At 44.0% G+C, this 22,963-nt stretch overlaps 1 protein-coding gene and 1 long non-coding RNA gene across 2 annotated transcripts in view; both read left to right on the top strand.

The window, feature by feature from the left end:
• The first annotated feature begins 623 nt into the window (after positions 1 to 623).
• The window catches only part of LOC144146179 (uncharacterized), a 58,140-nt gene continuing 35,800 nt past the window's right edge, over positions 624 to 22,963 (top strand). The window contains exon 1 of the long non-coding RNA XR_013317674.1: positions 624 to 810. This is a non-coding gene — a long non-coding RNA (uncharacterized LOC144146179). The remainder of the gene's footprint in view (positions 811 to 22,963) is intronic.
• On the top strand, positions 3,205 to 21,488 carry LOC144144763 (uncharacterized). The gene is made up of 3 exons (XM_077676275.1): positions 3,205 to 3,217; positions 5,739 to 5,865; positions 20,577 to 21,488. Exons 1-3 carry the CDS (start codon positions 3,205 to 3,207, stop codon positions 21,385 to 21,387), a joined length of 951 nt encoding a protein of 316 aa, XP_077532401.1. The 3' UTR covers positions 21,388 to 21,488.

Raw genomic sequence — 22,963 nt, 5'->3', positions numbered from 1 at the left:
TGTTACTTCGAAATGGATACGCCACACTTAAATGTACTTTGGAGGACTGCGCAGCTTACAATCAGCGACGCCGAGCGCAAAAACGCGAAGGAAGAAAATACTAGCAACCAGCAAGATATGATGAAACAGACTTCGTTGAACCATAACGGGTAGCACACAGGTAATCACCGGCTGCCCGTTACAGCTTCGCTAATTAACCATCTGTACGGAGTGCATAGCCATATTTTTTTTATATTCGGCAGACGCCAAGGGCTGCTGCTACGTTCACAATAAGAAGCACTGACCATCATCGCAGCCTAAATACACGAAAATTTTGCGCATATTGACAGTGCTAATTCTTTAGTATTTCTAAAGCAAAGCAGCTTTTTTTCCTAGCGTTAAGCTTCCCTTTGGAAGCTACTGTACTTCGCTATGATGATCTTCAGTGGAAAAGTCATTTTACCTTACATCTATCCTTAAGTTTCGCATTTACAAACAAAACTGCCCGGCCACTTTTCATAGGGCACCATGTATGGGTCAAGCCGAAAAATACCAATCCTGGGGAGAAAAAGGCACTGACCATGTTCGTGACCAACTATGGGCAGGCGTCAAAAGGTTGCCATTTGTGCGCAGTGCTTCAGTCTTTGTACATCACCTTTGTTCAGCAGTTAATGCTGAAAACCACGAACGTCGCTCAACAGTGGCTAGCCATACACCACAAAGTCAGTCACCATCGCCGACTACAAGACAGCACTAAGACTGAAGAAAATCAAACACGATGTCCGGCTTCCACCTCGTTCTTGGGTTGCTCGCAGTAGCGGTCTGTATAAGGTGCTACTTTCATTCTATTTTGTCTTTTAGCATTTAAAAATATGCAATAAGTAGGTTGTCTCTGCACCAATAATTGATACATTTAAAAGATTATTGCGTTTATCTTGTTTCCGTAAGTGGCAGAAAGCATGTGAACTGCTTACAACTAATTTTTGTTCTAAGGAACACTATCAAGCGCTCTGGCTTACGTAATTATTGATAAGCGCGAATTAAAAGCGAACCTATCTGTAGTGGTCTGGTACTGTTGTCACAGCAACGATTTAAGCTTGTGAGCCAATCCCCTTTCTCTAAATGTTTCCAAGATCGTCACATCTGCTCTGGCTAGTGTACTTTCCGCATTTGATATATAAGTTTTGTTCCTAATAAGTACAGAACATGTTAGTTTAAACTAATTCGCAGACCTGTACATCATGGGAGCGACAACTAAGGCTACGCGCTCAAATATTGGAAAAATTAGCGCTCGTATTTCCGCCTTACCAGGGTTCCTAAATTGAAATTTCTCAAACCTGGAATAGCCATAGACAACCACTCATTCACACTCACTGCGCCACGAATTGCTTGAAGCAAACATTCTAGCGACACATTCGAGGCACAACAAGCGGTTCCATGAATAGTACGACGCCGCTTTTGGTGTCTAAAGGAAAATAAAATTTGATATTATACGCCGAATATTTGCATCTGCCTTTGATGGCATCCGTGTATTCGAGGCCTGAGAATTAACCCACAATCTCTCTTGAATGTCTTGAACATCTGACCGAAACAAGCTACATAGGAGTTTCGTTTGTTCCCATCCTTACCGGAAACAGTGTCTCTACGGCCTGAAATTTGTTCTGCACGCATTTTTGCCACGCTCGCCGGGAAAAACAGACTCATTTGAGTAAACACGTCTGCCCTCTTGAATACGGGACAAAAGAATTCTGACGCCATGCTGGGTGCCACCACGAATGCCTTTCTGAAAGTACTCAGAAATACACACTTCCATCAATAAATAAGTGAAACTAAGATTATTCATAAAATATATGCAAGTCAGTAACGGATTACTTTTAATTATTCGCAGTAAACTGTCATAAAAACTAAAAGATACACCCGTGCACTCCTACCGATCGTTAACCACCGAAGCTGTAACGGCGGCCGATGTTTACCCGTGGCCTTTCCTTTCGAAGTAACGTGCGGATGGTGTTGCCACTGGCACGTTGACGCTGCTTTGCTCGTCATTGTCGCTTGAGCTGTGTTTCATGCAGCAGATCGCTGTGCGTGCGCTCTTTAGCGGGAGACTCTCTTTCGTTGCTTCCGTTACACCATTCCCACATGCCAGTGCCAGTAGATGCGAGAATGTAGCTATGTCATCTGCAAGCGCAGCCAGTCTCTCCCCTTCTAACTCCTCTTCAACCTGGTTTTTCACGCATGCACATGGGATTGAACCGGAGGTGTTTCATACGTACACGGGACCACCGGATTTCCTTTTCGCCCAGCCATCTGAAGCTTCGACTTAAACGTCCCTATTTTTTATAACTTGGGCTTCAATAAGGCTTCAGAGCAAAGTACGGCGGTCGCATTCAGAGCGTGCCGCGTGATCACGGGCTCGCGTAAAATAGTCACCGCAATTGCATTGCTGCAAATCCTGCGCTAGTTCGAAATTTCAGTGAAATCATAACGTTGTGTATAGCACTCTATAAAAAGCAAACAACAAATGGTAGGTGCTTGATGGATTAGATCAATTCATCAATCATTTTCACAGCGTGTAATATCGAAAATTGAGCCAAAGAGCAGGTTATTTATTCATAATGTTTTTTTGCGAACTATCCACAAAAAGTATCACCTACTAATACCAGTATGAGCTATTATGCATGTATACAAAACAAACACTGAACCAGAAATCACAATCCGCGTACAACAGGATTTTTCACAGCGCGTTAATGGTCCAGAAAACGTTCCAACAACTCTTTTCGGGCACTATTTTCAAACCTCACACAGCTGCGTTTATGCCTATGAAGCAAAACAGGCATTGTGTATGCTGGCAGTTGCGTTAAATATTCAATGCGCCGAAGTGGCACGAACCAGGTATCACTAAATCAAGTTTTGGATGAGTAATAATTTAGGATAATTCAAACATCGAGTAAAGACAAGAGTTGAAGCTCTAATTTCAAAAAAGAATAAAGCAGACAAAACCCGCATGTTCCCGGAAGGGGTACTATCATCAGTATGAAACATATGAACACTGTAGAAATAGCGGTTTCGTTATGTGCACAATTTTTACACTATCAGTAGCACGCAGTGCTTTCTTTTTCAAACGGTGAATTAAGTTCATATTTACCTGTGAAGAATTGTGAACCAATTGGCATGCGAAGAGCATAAGGCACAGTAAATTTGCAGCTTAGCTTTTGTTGGGAAAACATGGCGACATCTGGTTAGCGGTGACAGGGCAGATGATAAATATTTCACGATAGGCCGCCCATGACTTCTCCACTTCATATTTGCACATGAAGTAACACCGACAATCTTACGCCTGCTAACAATTTCGATAAGAGTAGAGGCAAGTGTAGGCTGTTTATTTAGGTTTTTCGGCTTGTTCCGGGCTCTTAGCATTAGTGCTTTTGTCTTCTCCGTACTTATTTGTAAACCATTCGACTTAAACCATATGGTAGTGATAGCCTTGTTTTCCTGCTCCAGTAGCAGCTTCTTATCTGTGCTCATAGTGTCCCGCCATCAAATGCAAAGGAAAGCAGGAGCCTAATCAGAGGCAGGTCATCTGCGTCAAGTGTATGTCAGCATACTGTGAGCGCTTACTATGATCGCCTTTACACCACCGTTCGTGAAATAATAAGTAAACCATGTCGCAATAGGGGGCACCTAGACCGAAAGTACAGTTTCAAGCTGTAGTGTGTATGGTTTCCACACACTGAAAGACGTCGACGCGTTTAGGACATCATGTGTGTGCGTGTGTTTGTAAATAGGTGTGCGTGGGCTTGAGTCCGCGCCCGCGAGTGCGAACGCGCGTGAACGTGCGTGCATGCAGTGCTGTGTGTGCGCGTGTGCGAAAAAAACATGAACACGGAGGGCTTAACTAAGGTTGTTTGTTTGAAGGCGAAAAGATTGAAATGTTTTAATATTGAGGAACTCTACAAGAGAAAACATGCGCGAAAACTTTGGATTAGGTGCCCAATACCTTCAATATCAGTCACCGATGCGGCTGTATTGCCATTTCCTTTCAAGGTAATTCTTGCGCATTTAGGTGTATTTTACAGATAGCAGTTGTTCCAAGATCCATTAAGGAAGTTACGGGGAGGTGGCTTTTCTCCTGATTTCCCGCATCCATAACACCATGGCCCACAATGTGTGAAGAAAAGTGAACTTATGTTTCACCCTTGCTATGCTAAATGGGGGACTAAAATACCGCCAACATTGAGACCCTTTTTGTGCGAGTAGCTACTTATGGTTGGGAATGAAAAACTTAATGAATGAGTAGAGAAAGGAATTTCCGCAATATACAACGCCAGGGCGGGCACAGAAGTTGTGCTTCATTTTTGAATCAAGAGGGAAATTTTGAAATAAAGCTAAAAAAATACGTCCGAAAAAAAAGCGAAGGCAGTGTCAATTCCCATTTCCAAACACACATCGCTTTGATTCACAAATACGCCGACTTCAACGACAACAATTTTCGCTACCGTCGTCTTCAAAACAGTGCCCTTCACCACTATTATATATCAGGTAAGTGACATTAAAATATAACAACCGTTTAACACGCTTGCATGAAGTGCTTCTGGTGCGTGTTTATAAGGCGCCAATCATGCAGTAAAATTTATTTCATACAAATCGAACACTTCTTCAAGATACATGTAATGCCGGAACATTGATGTCCGTAGGTTTGTTTAGAACATCGTGTATTTACGTAGCACATTTTATGGAAGCGGACACTTATCCAAAAAGCAGGTAATGAGGTAGCAGAGATGTCCATGGGTTACAAATGCCATCGTTAGCTTAAACGTTGCAAGAAGTTGTAACCCAGAACATTTCATACTTCAAAACGTTTTCTTAACTAGCTATAAGTAGCTCGATTATCTGATTCCCATGGACTTGCGTTTTCCGTTATGCATTGCAGCAATCGCCGTGTTCAAAAAGCAGGTGGGCGAATGAGCAAAACAAAAATTGGTGGAGCTATTCACTCGCCAGGGGGACGAACTCATTTCTGGGTATCCTGGCATGCTTCCAAAAAGAAACATTTAGTGCAGACTTTTTCCACTAAAAATCGTCCTTCTCTGCCGAGGTTCAACAGTCAGTTCGCTATGCAAGAATCGCTACTTGCGTTGCAGCCGAAAAAGAGCACAAGCATGCATTTTAAAACACAAAGATACGCAAATATCCTGAAGACCTTCAATAAGCCAGAACGAAAGACGGAGTGGTCTATGTTTGCGTGCTAAATAACGTTTTTAAACTCAGTAGGTCATCGGTGCAGTGGTCACCCTGTGTTCCGCCATGGCCGAAATGCCTTCGCAGATGCCAGGCCGCAGCCTTTACATCGCTGCCTCGCAAAACGGTTGCCGGAATAAATTTGCCCTCCGTATCTTTAGTAGAGGTCAAACAAAATATCGCGCAAAACATCATTCGTAAGAAAGAATATTAAGCCTGTAACCTCTCTCCTCTTGAACAGTGTCGTATGCCCACAAACATTGAAAACCCCGGTCTTCACCGCCAAGTTAGCAAAAGCGTCAGCCTTACGTAAAGGTTTCTTAGAAAGCCACTTCAGAATTCGACATTTTTGGGATACACCAAAACGCTCTTTATTTGATATGCGTGCAAAAACCTTATCGTACAATTGAACGGTCTGCGAATGACGTTGCCCAGAACGTAAATGCCGTCGTTATTCGAACGCTGCCCACTTCCTCCGGCCCTATACGAGCAAACGTGGCCTCAACGCCAGCACTGATGAGGCGGTAAGCCGCATAGACCAAGCCGGCTCACTGGTTGCTGCTTCGACTCTGTGGAAGCTCGGAATACACTCTTGTCCTCTCCCCGCTACACCACCCGCAGTTCAGCTGGCTCCTTAGCAACGACACGGTAAGGGATATGGTGCCACATGAAGTGTGCTGGTGATAAAAACTTTTTTCCATTCATTCGATCCTATAAAAGAAGCTGTTTTAAGAGAGGTCCACAGCCCAGGGCTCCATTGGCACACGCTACCCGATGGGCCCACTCTACCAGCCATTAATGGTCTTGCGGGAGAGAGAGAAAGAGCATAAACTTTATAGTTCTCAAAAGGGTTTCAATTGGAGCTATTTTCGCTCAATAGGAGTGGTTCCTTGATCACAGGTTTTCAAATGATTCCCGAGCCTCGTGGCCCCTGTGGATCAGCCGTAGTTGGTCTTCTCTCGGCGGGGCTGGTCAGCAAGATCTCCCATCGCTCATCCTCTGTCCTGAAGGAGTCAACAATGATTAGAGGGACTTGACGTTTGTGCATTCTCCGATAATGTGTATCAGGGTGCCTGGTTTTTAACATAGGCGTCATTCTTTTGCGTATCTAATAGGGAACATGCGGTTGAAGACTAGCGGGTGTGGGAAAGAGGCTGCCTGTGTCAGTCGATAAATTTGTTGTTCTTCCCTGGATAGTTTAGGATGAAGGCGCGAAAGGCTTCATCAGTTCTCTACGTAATGTTTGATGATTTCCGTATATTTCATTATTGAGTGCATCTCTTGATTCGTTTCCTCTGTGGCCGGGAGGTTTACGTCTCGCAATTGTCGGTGGCCGAACTCGTTGCCCTCGATCGAAGGACGTGCAGGGATCCATGTGAGTTCAAATTCTTGTTTCGAAGGGTTTCCCGCTTGTCAGAATTTCGGCGGCACTTTCTGTGACCCATCCTGTTCTGTATTTGCTGTATGCTTTTGTCGAGCACGTGAGCATTGTGGCGGTACCAGGTTGCGTTAGCGGTGGTGCTATGGCAGCCTTTTCAGCTTCCTCTGGCTCTGTGGTGTACAATGATGCACAGCTTACTATTGCGTTCCTTGTGGTCGTTACTATCGCTGCTTTGTAGGAGAATTTTGGTAGGGCAGCCTCCGTGCAGGCAGAGCAGCCCCGCACGGGGAACGTGGGGAAGTGAGCCCATCGCAAGTATAAAAGGCAGCCAGTCTGGTAGTCGTGGGCGCTCCTAAACTAAATGGTATAGCGTGAGAGTTCAGCTACCAGAAGCCGGTGAGAAAGTAAGGTATTGGGGGAGAAAAAAGTGCCTGTCATGTAAGATTAGAAATTTGTGTGTTCGGAGCTGCCAGGACGGGGGCACAGGAAGTGTTTTTTTATTGGTTATGAGGTTTAACGCGCCGACGCTACACAGGCGATGAGGCGCGCCGCAGTGGAGCTCTCGAGATTACGTTTGACCGGCAGTGATTTCTTGAGTGACGTAGTAGGCTGGGGTTGGTTTATAATTAAGCGGTCCATCAAATACCGCAATAGAAGGTGACGACTCCTAGTCAACTTGGATAGATCCTTCCGCACCTCGCAGACGGAGCGGAGATTTTATACCCGCCATCGCATTAATTTCGCCTAAGTGCCTTTTGTGTACAATTTAGACTGGGACACCAAACGTTTCTGGTGATGTTGGGAATGCGAAAGCATTTTCTTGTTTTTATTGCTTCTGCCCGTTTTTCTGGGAAATAAATTTGCTCTTACACGACCAGTCACGATTCATTTCTTACAACCTTTCTCTGTGGTGAGTGCTGCGCCGCTAGGCGAAACGGCTCGAAGCAATGCGAGAGTGAATCTGCGTACCAGTAATTTATGTTTTATTTTTTTGAGACGCGCTATGGAACGTGTTATGACCAATTATAATTTATGTGTTGCATATATCGGACGGCGACTTTTTCTTCCAAGAAGCCCCTCATTACCGATACTTTCTAATGCTTCGCAGATTTTAGAAATTAATCATTTTAGCTATAGTACAGAAATTCGTAAAAGCAATCAATACTCAAGCAAACATCTCTCTCAAAGTTTGTAAATATTTTCTCTTGTACAACTATAATAAGTGTTTTTACATACACAATTTTCTGTTCGAGATACGTTCAACTGAACAGTATGAACCACCGTTGTCTAGCTCACATCAAAAATATGCAGCTCACTGATTTTAATTAGCACTGTCGAAACATACTTGCAATTAGAGTGAGAAATATTGCAAAAATGCGATTACGAAACAAATTTGGTATTGCTTAGACATAATAAATCCATACTAGCATATGTGCAAGTCCTTCTTCCTCTTTCGTTCGTGCATTTTTATTGACAGCTACTGTGTTTCTTTATGCTGAATTCCTCCAACGTGGCGTACATTTTGTAAATGTTGTCCTATTGTTATTTTTCCTTGTCTGATTCGCACTTGAGGAGCATAACAATATGGCAGAATTTGAATTATAGGCATAGAATGTCTTTACCAACAACCTGCTCATCTTGAAACATCTGTATGTGTGTGTGTGCCTGCGTGTGGGTGACTTTTTAGCAAACACGTGAGCTTCTAAATTCATCCGGCAGCTTGTATACGGTGTCGTAGCCCTCACTAGCCGCCAACACACGACACATATCCACGCAATGATCTTCAGTAATACAAGAGAGCTCCAGGCCCGCTGCTATCGAATCCAGCGGGCTTGTAAGCACCCACGCTGGCTTTGTTGCTTCAGAGGGTTACTCTTTTGAATGACAAATCTAGCATTCTTAAGCGAGACGTTGATTTTGTTGTACCCAGTTGAACTTGAAATGTTTGTGCACTTGTGTTTGTTGCGGCGCCTGCACACTTCAAAAAGGATGTGAAAAACGCCCTGGGCAGTCACTAAGTGTCATGCTGAAACCCAACGAGCTCTACATTAAAAAGCAGATATCAAAGGTCCAGTAAAACTCACCAGCCATATTTCTTCGCGGTGGTTTTGATGGGCGACAGCCAGTCACACGAACAAGAGCCTGTGACGTCATCACAAAATTTCTAGAAAGTGGATGGGGTGTGCCACACTGCTTTAAATCCTTTCACTAATATCTCCATTATTTTTTAAGTTTTCTATAAAATTAGAATCGTTGTTCTCGACACAAAGCAGATCAGTAAAACAAAATTTATATTTTGCCTTCATGGCCTGTTTCATCTCAAGATTTGTGTTCATATTCATGCACTAAACAAATTTATCGCCTACAAGTCTGTTGCAATCTGTTTACTTAAATTTATGTCCTTTAAGTAGCATCTAATGAACTACTTATTTGTAGCGACACACCCACCTCCCCTAGTGAGGTAGAGAGGGGCACTATGCCCAACGTAACTTGAAAGGCGGTGCTATAAGTGCTTTCAGAATTTTTTAGTCGCATCTGTTAAGACACCAACAGAAAGATCTAGAGGAGTGTAAAATCTTGCATCGAAGCAGGACTACTCAAATCTGTCACGTGCTGTAACAGTGCGATCCGTGCAGTCGCTTCAATTGCGCAGCGGACGATTCGCGTCATAGCAGCGGAGGCCGATTATTCCTGCGCCTGGACTCGTACGCCTTCATAGGACGATGTAGGTCACCTGTGTTCGGAAGGCAAGTGAAATTGTGAGCTATCCTCCAGCATTGGCCTTCTTAAAGTGCCGGCATTCAATTTCGTTTTCCAGTTTTTGAGAACAAGTGGGTTAAAAGCATCGCGAGTGATTTCTTTCGAGATATACGCCACTTTGCGTCTTGTTCCGTCAATAGACCGTGAGGCAAAGAGCCCACACGTCTTCAACCTACGTAACGTACAATTCAGTGTATGACTTTGCAAGGGACACGAGCTCCGCTTTGTCGGCTAGCGTTAGCACAACGGGCTTCTCGAACAAATCCTTCAACTTTTGCTTACATGTATATCAGCTCTAAACCTCCTTATCATGGGTTTGGAACCAAACCCATGCTGTTCTTTTCGGGTAAAAGATTATATTTGCCAGCATCAGCGTTGGATCCTACCTGTTGTGATTGCTGTCGCACTCCTCCATATTTAGCGAATCATGTACGCCCACGTCGTCCGTCCCACAAAAGACGCCAGGATGACTAAAACACGACAGGAAGAGAAGTAACATGGAGTTAGCCGAGTTCACCCCTCCCCGTCGGTAGTCATTGCTGCGGTTTGAGTGAAGCGACCGCTGCCAAGTTTCTTGTTGTCAGGGGTACGCTGCACCTTCATCAAAGATATGACGAAGGGACAGAGGAAACCCAGTTATAAGATGCGAAAAAAACACGGGAAGCTATCGGTATTTACACTGCGTACACAAAACTGAGAGCGAAGTGTACACCAGCGTTGGAGCAATTAAAACAAGGAGATCACGATTTCTTATGCAGCCGCACTACAACCTCTTTTTTCTCGTCACCAGGCATCCAGCAGCATTGTGAGAATATTCATTTTTGCGATGACCTGGCAAGTTTCCGTGCGGTCGTATTTTTGGGTTTTCAATCAATAGTATATTTGGATCATAACGTGAACAATTTCGCATTCATAGTCCACGCTGGTGGCGAATTCCTCGTCAAAGTGGTCGATGTCGATGAACTGTTCCATTTCGTCGTTTAACAATTTCAATTTAACTTCGATTTTTCGCAGCTCCCGGAGACAAATCTTCAACGTGTTGCACACATCAGATTACGGGCAGCTTTATTGCTGCTTTTGCGTCTATTCACAGTGGTCGAATGATGACCCTCTCTTGTTATCTTTTGCTCTTCAGTTCATGAGGGTGCATCATAGACAGAATGGTACTGTGTTAGTGCCGAAAAGGTACCACGTCTTTCGTTGCGCGATGTTCTGCGACATTCCACTCAACCTTTATGGAATCTCTTCCTGGACCAATTGGGCAATAGTCAGAGCTGAGGGTGCGTCGTCGTCTGTCGTCCCATCCTGTCGTTCGGCTTTGGTTAGCACCGCCGTCGTTCTGTACACCACAACGGTACGTCGTTGGCATCAAGGGGTCCTCCTTCTAATAGGCCAAATTTCGGATGACTCCGAATGACACAGGGCCTTCTTCTCGGGTTTATCGGCACCATATAAAATAAGAAGAAAGACCGCGACGTTCCGGTGATGCGATGGTGCTTCTGTTTACAAAGATGGCGATTAGACGAAGCAGCTAGTGCTACAGCTGCTCACGCGAACACGGGCACCGATGATGATGATCTCATCGATGCAGCGATGACACTATAAAGTTTCTAAACTCTTAATTATCGTTTTTTTTTCATAATTTTGCCCATGCAGTTTAGTAAGGCGATGGGCCAGAATGAGTAATCTTTTTGGTTTCTTCCCAGGTTATAGGATTGGAGTAATTTTAATGATTTTCCATTCTGTAGGAACCCTACCAGAGATCAAGGTTGAGTTTTATTCTAGAAGGCGTTGGCGGGAATGGCGAGACAGATGGGTATGTCATTATGACCTGGACAAGAACGTTTCTTGACATCTGGAATGGCGGTGTCGAGCTCTTGAATAGAAAGCGGAAGGCCCATTGCGGCTGGTGGCGCTACGTCGGGGACACATTGACGGGATATTTGAGGCATAGATACTGTAGATATAAGCCGACAATTCTCCTTGATATGCCTACGTGTAGCGACAGCGCCCTGAAAGGATACAGTTGCTGGTTATCGTTGCGCATACCTTTTATAATGCGCCATATCATTGATAGTAGTTTATGGACATCTAATCACGTGCAGAAATCACGCCACCGTTACCGGTTTTACCGGTTTAACTTTTCTATATAACGCCTCACGTGTCTTTGCGCTTTGCGAGCCTACCGCAAGTTTTTAGTACGTCGTGCCTTACGCTCAGCGCCTCTACGGATGGCGCACAACCTTTCATCGGTATTAATATCTAGAGCGATTCTTCACGACGATCGATGAAACCTGTCAGACAATTAACCATAGTTGATATTATGTCATTGTCAGGGGTTTCTGAAGTTATTCCCACTTCAGTGCAGTTTTGGAAGGCTTCCCAATCTGTGGGCTTAAAATTTCTATGCCGTCGACACAGCTGCATCTGCGTAATATATTAAAATCGGAAAGTGATCGCTGCCTCTCGTTTCCAAGTCGGTACGCCAAGTAAATTTTTGGATGAAGCTGTTTGACGCGAAGGAAAAATCAATACGGCTGCTGATTGTTGCATTTTTGATGCTGCCGTGGTTGAGAGGTTCGACCGCGATTAATAAATATATCAGCAAGCCTTGTTCCACGGGAATTGGTATGTGCGCTTCCCCATATTTCATTGTGTCCGTTGAAATCACCGCATATGATGTGAGGTGGGCGTGGGCCTACAATTATATTTTCAAGTCTACGGGCATCAAATGCAGTTTCTGGTGCCAAGTAGGCAGCAATAATTATAAATCGCTGAGTCCCGATCATAGTGGTAGCACACACGTATTCCTGAGTGTCCTGATGTTGGACGGGTACGCCTGCAGCTTGTAGACCTTTCCGAAAACCAATGAACAACCGACTAACTCCCTTAAGCTGGTATGAGTGAAGGAAATAATAATTTCTTAGCCGAAAGTAATCTTCAATGCGGGATTCCGAGATTATGAGCAATGGAAACTGGGAAGTCTGCAGAAGTTGACGACACTCTGCTATTTTTCAGCGCAGACCGCGGGAATTCCATTGAAAAATTGTGCAGTCCTTTAGGTTTGCGTTTAATGACTTTTTCGGGGAGGCGATTAGAAACTTGGTTGTCATTTCTGTACTCCGAAACCCCGCTGCAGCACCTTGAAGGCAGACGTCACTAGGGGCTCCAAGGCCAAGACACCCTCGACTTCAGGGAGACATTTAGAGGCGGGTTTAGAGTGCAGTAAAGCCTTGAGAGCTGGAAAAAGCATGAAGATGAGGAAACTCACAACTTCTGGCTGTCTGAATTGATGTGCCGTCTCGTCGTGGTTCTTATGATGCCGTCGCTGTGAAGACCAGGTTGTGTCCTTAGTAGCACCTGACAGTTCAGCAGACTTGGGCGGTGTTCGCTCTTGGAGTTCTCCGGCATATGACTTCTTCTCTGGTGGGCCTTGAAGCGGTGCGCCGTTCAATGTGAAAAAATCCCGCCATCTCCACGAAGTGAATGATGATGAGAAAGGCGAAGCTAAAATGCTTATCGCTAAACCCGTAAAACGTTCGCCCCCACATCATATAAAAATTCGACACGTCAAGCTTACCACCCGTTGACGACGTCGATGTTTGTGGTGATTATGTGGGGCTTCTTTGGGACGATGAGAATCTTCATGGCTAAGTTGGCGAATTCGGTGTGTGACATTTTAGCCACCTTGGCCGTCACCTTCTGCAGACCGTCTTGTGGCGCGTACCCCAGGTGCGTGTCTTGAGCTCGCAGGCGACGAACGACAACCTCTTCTTCTTCCTCTCCTCCTTGTTGGGTAGCAACGGACGCGTTGAACGTTTTGACCTCTTCGGCCAATCTTTGGTTGGCCAATGCCTAGGGGGATCCTGCCACAATCATCATAAATGTGCCGGATACAGCAGCAATGAGGGACAGGACAGGGCCAGAGCAAGAAGAGCTTCGCCCCTAAAACAACCTCTGAATCAGTGGAGGTTCATGTCGATTGATGGTTTTGCCCTGGATTTGCTCGACACTGCGAGCAAGAGTAGCAGCCTTTTTCTTTGGGCAAGCTCCATACGACGCGTGACGTGGTCCCCGGTAAATCGCACATTGTGTTGAGTCCGGGAAGTGCAGTTCTTGGGTGAGTGAGCACCGGAGCATATTTTACAATGCACTGGTCCTCTGCAGTTTTTGCGGATAGGACCATGTCTATGGCATTTAAAACATAGCTTCGCTGCCCCCATATATTCTGTCACCGGAAAACTGCAGAAAACAAGGAACATACGTTACGGCAGGGGTGAACCTCATTTGAACTCCATAATCACATATTTTCGACGAGCTTGAGTAACGACACCGTCATCATTAGGCCAGTAGGAAACACAGAAGCCGAGCGGCAAGCAGCATGAATAGATATGACATTTATACGAGATGAAAAAACATGGTTCTTGGCTGAAACACATACGTTTCCAGCTGTTAACCTACAAAATTTTGCAGATTAAGTTACGAATTATTATTTCCTTTATAATTTCCTTTACACATTTCTAATAGGTTGCCTCAGCAATACCCAGCTGATGAGGTTGTTACACAACTTTTTTTCTTTTAATAACCTTGGCCACGTTGGCAGTGTGGCCATTATCGTCAAGCTATTGCAGGCAAAATACTTCATCCAAATAAACATTTCGCGAGGGACTTAGGTCGTAACTCTCTGTGGCAGGATGTCTCGTGCGTGGCATAAGTTGTTTTCTCGCGTAAGTTGTTTCTCGCAAGGGGGCGCTGTGAAGGCATGTTCGGTCGTCGTGAATGTGTAATGCCTGGCAGTAACCTTACTTATGGTAAGCAATCTGGAAAGCCTGTTGGCGGCCACTCCCAGAGATTTTTTAGTCGATCAGAAGAGAGTTTTCCCGCTGCCTGTGACACAATGTAGCAACAACAAATCTACCCCTTCATAAGTTGTTTCTCGCAACGGCCGGCTTGCTTTCTTGCGCTCCTATGTTGCACCAATGTAGCATTTTGTATACTTTTTTCTGCACAATTTAGGCCCCAGCGGCCTTATGCTTTTTTTCATCGTATAAAATTCGGTTCTTCCTCATCGGTACAGACGGCTTTGGTGCAGGTTGGCGTCGCTTGTGTGACATATAAAAATAACAACTAAATTGATATCACGAACAATTTCAGAGCGGAGCAACCAACCTGTTGAACCAACTATCTCCATTTACGCTATTATAACGACTATAAGTGGAACATTCGCGAAATCTGCATTATTGCGGAAATGCAGTGCGGTATACGGTTTGCCATTTAAATTACTTCATACTTTTCCTTATTTGTTAGTTTTTCAAAGTTTTTTCGACCAATTATCTCCATTTAGGCTGTTGTAACGATTACATTCGCGGAATCTGTATTATTGCGAAAATTTCAGGCGTTACACAGTTCACCATTTTCGTAATTATTTTATATTGTTATTACTTTTTCGTTTTTCAAACTTCAGTTGGACTTCCGTCTTCAAACTTCAAACTTCCGTCTCCATTTACGTTCTTATAACGATTACAGGTGAAACTTTCGCGAAATCTGCAATGTTGTAGAAATGCCATGCATTATACTTTTTGCCATTTTTCGTTATTTCTTAATATTTTCCTTTTTTTCTAGTTTTTCAAAATTTTGTCGGACAGATTATTTCCATTTACATCATTATAATGACTAGATTAAGTACTTTCCCCAAAACCTGCGTTAATGTGGAAATCAACGGCGTTACACGGTTCGCCCGTTTTCGCAATTATTTTATATTTCTCCTGTTCATTTATTTTTCCAAAATATCGTTGGAACAATTATCTTTATTTACGCTATTATTGCGATTACAGGTGAAACTTCCGTGAAATCTGCCTTAGTGTGATGATGCCATGCGTTATACCTTTGCTGTTTTCCGTAATTTTTTTTTAATTTTTCTTCTTTTTTAGTTTTTCAGAATTTCGTCCGACCAATTATCAACATGTACGTTATTATAATGATTGCATTTGGAACTTTCCCGAAAGCCGCATTATAGTGTGAATGCAGGGCGTTACACGGTTCGCCAATTTCCGTAATTATTTGATGTTTTTCTTATTTTTTAGTTTTTCGAAATTTCCTTCGACCAATCACCCCCATTTGCGGTATTATAAAGATTACAGGTGAAACTTTCGCGAAATATACATTATTGTGGAAATGCCATGCGTTATACGTTTTGCCGTTTTCCGTGCGTTTTTTGTTATCCCACTTATTTTTTAGTTTTCCTAATTTACCCCAACCAATTATCTCCATTTGCGTTATTATGGCGATTACGTTTGGAGCTTTCCCAAAACCTTCATTATTGTTGGAATGCAGGGCGTTACGCGGTTCACCATTTTCAGTAGTTATTTTGTATTTTTCTTATTTTATTAGTTTTTCAAAATTTTGTTCGACGATTATCTCCATTTACGCTATTATAACGTTTACAGGAGAACTTTCGCGAAATCTGCATTATTGTGGAAATTCAGGGCGTTACACGTTTGACCATTTTCCGTATTTTTAATGTGTTTCTTATTTTTTCGTCGTTGAAAATTTCGTGCGACCAGTTATCTTCATTTACGCTGTTATAGCGATTATTGGAGGAATTGCCGCGATATCTGCATTTTTGGGGAAATGCATGGTGTTACACCGTCCTGGCTCTGGGGGTACTCGGCAAAGAATGCTACGGATTAAAACAGACAGCAACAGAGCAGGTCTAGGAAGGCGGGACATAGGGCGAAGCCTTGAGCGGACGCTGCATTGGCTGCACTAGCGTTATGCTGTCTGTCACGTGAAGGGATGGTAAGGTTGCCTTGACCAGCTCAGAGAGATGGACGCAAGAAAGCCCTTGATATGTTTGACAAAACGCACATTTAATGCGCATCCGGAAAACCCTAAAGGAAATCACTCAATAAGTACTACCTTCAAACGTAACCACTCACACCTCTAACAATCCCAAAATACAATTCAAATTTAAACTCAAAAGTATGTACAAAACGTTCTACACGATTAGTTCAAATCGACTCATTCTATTACCCTCTAGGTGATCTCTCTAAACCACAACTCCCTAGTTGTGTCCTACTACTGTGTCCCTAATGGACTGGCCTACCCCGCTGGCGTCGGCGTTGACGTGTCGCACCCGCTGCGTGACCGCGACTCGGCGGTAGCCGTCCTCGTCTCGCTTCGGTGCCGACGTTCGAAGCGCGCGGTCACTCCTTGGACAGCGTGGGCTCCGCGCGTCCCGAGTGGTTCCCTTGATGGCTACCCCCTGGTAGCCGCTGACGCTGGAGGTCCTTGATGCCAGCGCTCGACGCGCGCGGTCGTTCCTTGGGCGGTGTGCTTCCTCGGTGGCTACCCCTGGTAGCCGCTCCCGCTGAAGGTGCCATGTAGGTCTTGGCACGACCGTAGCCTTTCGGGGCCGTGGAGACGCAGGTCAATGGAGCGTGGACGTTGGCCGCAGGTGCCCGACCGACGCCGCTGGGACCACGAAGACACAGTTTCGTGGTGCGCCTAGGATGCCGCAGCCGATGCGAAGTCGGCCCGCTCCTGCCCAGGCTTGGTAGGCATAGTCGGTGGCCTGACCGCGTCCCCCTGGCTCGTTCCTTGAATCTCACGTGTTCCAACCGCCTCCTGGTTTCTGGCCTCTCGGTTTCTTGCCTCCCGTTTCTCTTTGTGCGCCCCGCTTTTAACCCCGCTGGGCTCTCCCGTGGCGCACTCTCATTGGCTCCTTGCCTTTGCCGTGTCCATATATGGTCATCAAGCCACTGGTCTCCTGCGCGGCGTTCTCTGATTGGCCGACCAGCGCGCTGCCATATTTGACCATGATGCCTCGGGGTTTAGGCGTTGGCGTTCCCTCATTGGTGCGCTCCTGGCGCGCCGTTAAAATTGTTGTTTATTTGTTCTTTTTTCTCTTTTTCTTGGTTTTGATGCATCCCGTCAAATGGGGTGCCCTTGACACATGACACTGTCATCCCTGCATCTGCCACAGCTCCTGTCCTGTCCTGTCCTGTCCTGTCACCGCTGTCAAGTGTTCTAAAATAAATTGTGATGGGTGCAGGACTGAGTAGGCAGCCAAATAGGATGGAAGGAGATTGGCTACAACTCAATGCCGATATTTATGCACCACAAAACGACCGACAAGCAGCCACAATGGCTGCTAGCGGGAGCAAACGGGACCTCTCGGCTGCAACGTTAGGCATGGTTGCATAGGTTTTCAGGGGCGTGAAAGAAACTCCGTGATGCTAGTTTCGAGAGCCGGTGCACAGCGTGCACATCGGGCCTACCCCCGTGTTAGCGAGGGGAAAGAATTAGGTGATCGAGTATCCTGCATGGACCACCAATGGATCTTTCAGTATATTTTTCTGTGTCCAGCCTTCTCTACACGCGATGTACCTGCGATGTACCTGCAACTTCGCGATTTACCTGCCTTGTAAAACCTTCGTCATTTTTCTTAGCAAGTGTATCACAACGGTGTTACGATGGTACTTAAGCCTCAGAAAATTGTGTGAATAATCAGTGCACTCTTGGTACTTTGCTTTTAGTCGCCGTCGTATTTTAAGAGAATGCAAAAAATGTTTGCAACGATGTGAAGGCTACTTTTAATATGCCACCTACTTCACTGCGTAATGCACACCTACAACATGACACCAAACAGTCATTTATTCCATTTCTGCACAAAATAACAAAACTGTGCTGCCTGCACCCTTTTCCCTGCAGTATGCTACGCAACATTGCTGAGGTTTTATATTTTATCCTTCTCTTACCTCTACCAAAACAAAGCCCTTACCAGTCATTCAAAACAATCCTGACATTGTCATACACCACACAAACCAAGTCATCGAGCCCTGGTACAGACTCCAAAATATCATCGCCACCAGAAATGCAACTCCTAGAGGAAGACGGAGTGGTCACATGAATCAAGGCAAAAAAGCAGAAAGGAAATATTCCAACAATACCACTCGGAACTTATTACACCGGCCAGCGACTTCCACAACGCAAGTTAAAAGAAGGCAGATAGAAAATCTTTTTGTATTAACACAGGCAGGGAACACACCGAGAGCCCTAAACTGCCCAAGGAGAGCTTGAGAGGCATCTCATTTTTCCCCAATGTAAACCAGAACTTCAAAATACATGGGGCACATTCGGATTAAAAGGAATCAGGAACCATTACAAAACGGCACTGTGACAAAACAATACCTGCGGCAGCTCCTAATTGGGTAAAGATAGTTAAAGGGACACATTTTGTGTGTGCAATTCGTCAGCTACTGATCCAGAAACTAGTGAAGGAAATGAGAACGCTCCGACTGACAGCGCAATGTTACAAGCTTCCCCGACGGAGAATGATTCGTACACAAGTAGAAATCAATCCACAAGGCATTCATGAGGATAAAGTAGCTACAACTGCGTCGACAAGAAATCCCGGCAAGAATGTCGCAAGCTCAAGATCCCTGATAATAAATAGTGGTGGCGTAGACATAAATTTTGTGATGATAAGATGGGTGGAAGCACCGAAATAAATTAGTCGGGAAAACAAACATTTTGTTGACTTGCCACGTTCAGTGTTATCAGCACCGAGACGGTTTTTTCTTGCAAAAATCTTCAACAAGATTTCTATGGGTTTGTTACGTGTGGTTTTCACCTTGAGTAACCCTCAGCTGCAGATAACCATTACAAGACCTCGTCGATTACTGATCCTACATTCCGAACGCTAACTCTGTCCCTGAAACGCGGGTGATTCTTTTCTGTATATCCTTCTTTTGTTCACAAGAACACCATTCTACATTCTTCTGCATCCCAACAGTTTGAAGATTTCAATCCAGGCAAGAAAAGAACTAAACATCATTAATGGTAACTCACTCACTCCTTGGAGGAAGACGTTGTGTGGAACGAATTCCAACTGCAGTTGCGTAATAAGGCACACTGCCTCGAGTGGACGGAATGATTCAACTAACCTGAAACCTGAAGAACTGCCTAAGTCTAGTGCCGAAAATTTCTGTTACTACTGTCACAAGTTCCACATTCATTCACCAAAAACAGCCTGCATCGTTATCTCACTACTGCGGGTTTGAAATGCACACTGGAGATGCTGAGAATTCACCCTTTCTTGCCAAAGAAAAAATTTTCTGAGGATGTCTTTTCTTGATTTTGAAAAACCAGTTAAAATTACCAAAGACTTTGGAGTGCCCCACCTTCGTGCCTATTTTATATAAACCATTACAATGGAGTCACCACTGAAGCTCTACAGGGCGTAATGTGTAGACTGATGTTTTGATTACACTCGGTCTGTAATAAAAATGTTGTGCTGGGAAAAAGCAATAAATAACTAGCATCTCTTCGCGTTATTATTCCGTGCCGAGGCCTTCAGACTTATAACACGAAGTTCGGCCTTTAATAAAAACGGTGCGCCAGATTTGTTATGGGCATGAATAATTCATAGCACAACTGAAAGCTCGGCGGGTGTAGAAAGCAATTAATAGCACGCCTCTGAGCATACAGCCTGAATAGAAACAACGCCCAACTAACACCTATGCGTCAAAGCTACGTATCACTTAGGAACTCGTTAATAACTGCAGCAGTGGGAAAGTACAACTGGAGCATCTACGCCCACTCCACTTTCACAACGACAACGCCACCAATGTTTCAATCATCCTGTAAAAATGTTATACAAGTGCGTAAAAATATTCAAGAATAAGCATGAGTACAATAAATGTCGGCACTAGCTTGGCAATTTGGCGTTAAATGTTTCGCATAAAGATAGAAAAACAACACAGCAAAAACATTTACCTGCTTAATAAGCATACGCTTCTGATCTTTGCTTGTTCAAAAACATGCGACTCCTTTGTTTAAATAACGGCACGCCTTCTAATATTTATCATTCAGATTGGCAAATATTTTGTGATGCACGGACGAAAACAATTGCTTCTGGATGCGGTGCAGTTACTAAATAACGAACTATGAAAATTGTAAATGTAAAGCGATTTTATTGCCTTTACTTTAGAGCAGCATGGCTCGTTGAGAACATATATACGCTTGTGCCACCGCAAAGAAATCGTAATATTCCCCACATTTTCTTCCAAATTCTCACAGCGCCAGCAACAAACACAGTACGCGACTATGCTGTAAAATGAATTGTCAGCAACGAGTCAAACAGATATTGCTGTTTACGTGTCTCTGTCTACCTGATGACGTATGCTATGCTGATATTTTTGTATAATTTTTGCAGCTGGGCAGAAGGAGCACCATTTTCAGCTGTTCTAAGAGATGACGTAACCGTGCACAGACTGCTTAACCCACATCCCCACCTATCTGCATTAACTCAAAAAGATGCCGGCCCGCTGCCAAGTGGATTGCGGAACAAGGACAATAAGATTGCGAACCGAGACGACAGCGATTACAAACAAGTCATTCCCAAGAGAAATTACGAACTGAACAGCGAAATTTCTAGCTTCGCAAATATAAATGATTTGAGAAGCGAAGCTAGGGATGCGGATCTTACGAATGCAAAGGCAAGAAAAAGTATCAGCGGAAGCGTTGGTGAAGATGCTGCGGGTGACGCTAGAGTTTTGAGCAAGAACGATTCGTTCGATGTTTTCCAAAGAAGTTCAGGCAGTTTTGCAGAAAGCGACAACGTAAATTTGAAATCAGCTATCAGTAGCCTTCTTCCACGTTCCCAGACGGAAGAGGACTGTGAGGAGGAGGAAGAAAACGATGGCGAACACACAGTCGCAACCAGCCCTACACCAAGTGACGACATTGGTTCCACAGACCCAGATGAAGATTGTGATACTGAAGAACCCACTGAGGGCTACACCTTGAAGCCGGAGCCTACTGATTCGCCCTCAGAAAGTGACTCAAACCAAACTGAGGACGAAGTGTACAGGCCCTCCACAAGAACCACCCAGCGTCCCAGAAAACCGCGTGATCCCAACCGAAGTTCGGGTTCATTTCACGACATCAGTGTCAGCGAGGGCGTGGACTTTAGTGACAGTGTTAGTAAGGAAAGCTATGGCCGAAGCACGGAATTCACCTTTTAATTCACCAACTAAGTGATGGGGGATAATTCCACAACCCCATGTGAGGAGAATGGTGCAGATGTTGGCAATAAGTGAAAAGTGCAACTATTAAATAATAAAATCACGCTTGTACCTTCGCAGCGTTTTTTATTCATGATGAATATTTTCTTTCCAACACCTGCTATAACAACGCTCATGTCGCGTAGACATTGTGTGACTAACCCTACGAAGGACTATAACCATATAATATACGCCGGTACTTCCACCCATCACCAATCGTGAAAAAATCGCGAGTTTTTATAGTTTGAAGTATATTATTCTACCATTAAAACACACATCACAAACTTCAGAACCCCCAAGCTCTCCCTTTGTAATCCCTGTAAAGAACATAATGCGATTATACAAAACAGTGAGGAAAGACTAAACATTAATGTATTATTTAGGGGTGTGCGAATATCAAATTTTTTGAATACGAATCGAATACGAATATCTAGCATCGAATATCGAATCAAATATCAAAAAATTAGGGGAAGATGTGGCTTTCGAAATCAACTTTTTGGTTTTTTGTGAATTTTGAGGAAAACTAGCACACCAACTGGAAATACTTCTGTGATAACACGTTAAAAAATTCAATGTAATATTTTAGGAACTTTTTATCTATAAATTTTCTTCCTGTCGAGCCTATACCGAGTTTAGCGGTCCATAAAAAAGCATTATAGAAAACTTGTTCAAACTGATCTGCATTCTCAAATGAATGGGCGAGGTCGTGACCTTCTTAGAATTTTTTATTAGAACACAATTTCTTTAGTTTTCAGTTTTTTAAAGGTGAATGTACAACAGGCATGTAGACAATGAATGACTATTTGAGTAAAATAATTCAGAGAAAGTAAACCTGAAAAACTAAGACTGTCACAACCTGAACTGTTCATCAAGGAATGTAACGCAAAAAACGAAATCAAAAGTAGACCTTCAGGTAGCGAAGAAATCACTGGAACAAGGGACGTAGGTGGCAAAAAATTGTTTTGAGAAAACGGCTTCCGAATTTGCAAAATAGATTTCATTAATGAAAAGTCACTGGGGTTGTAGCCTTTCGTGTTCTTTTGAATGCGGGGCTTCTGGAATGCCTTGCCTTGAAATTGGAGTGCCTTTTGCAGCCTTTTTTTTACATAAAACATAATTTTCATCTCCTCTGTGAAAAGTACATAGCCCAGTTTACGGAACAAACTGGGGGAAGATGGGTTTCAATGGAACGTTGGTTAGCTGGTTGCTTGTATTGTACTGGACAACTTCCCTCTTCAGTGTTGCGACCATGGCAACAAGTGACGCACTCTTTTTATTTACTTAAATTTGAAAACTGAGTTTTGACTCTTTTATGCTTTATAACCTTGCCAGGAGCCGAAGCTTACGTGCAGGCATTCATTTCCAAAAGGCAAGGATACCAATGAGTTACTTTGAAGCTTGGTGTAATATTCTGCATAACTCCATCTTCAATACATGCACATTTTTTGGTACTCTTAAAATTCAGGGCATTCAATATTCCTCGCAGCACCGCCAATATGCACTAAACTATAGATATATGCATTGGCATTATTAATTT

Source organism: Haemaphysalis longicornis, unplaced genomic scaffold (genome assembly GCF_048455015.1).
Source record: "Haemaphysalis longicornis isolate Haplotype H1 unplaced genomic scaffold, Haemaphysalis longicornis Haplotype H1 scaffold_7, whole genome shotgun sequence".
NCBI classification, from domain to species: domain Eukaryota; kingdom Metazoa; phylum Arthropoda; class Arachnida; order Ixodida; family Ixodidae; genus Haemaphysalis; species Haemaphysalis longicornis.
This window is presented reverse-complemented; position numbering and strand designations above follow the sequence as displayed.

Coding starts and splice junctions, on each gene's coding strand:
- LOC144144763 (XM_077676275.1), top strand. Junction 5,866..20,576: donor GGCTCCTTAGCAACGACACG/GTAAGGGATATG, acceptor TAATTTTTGCAG/CTGGGCAGAAGGAGCACCAT.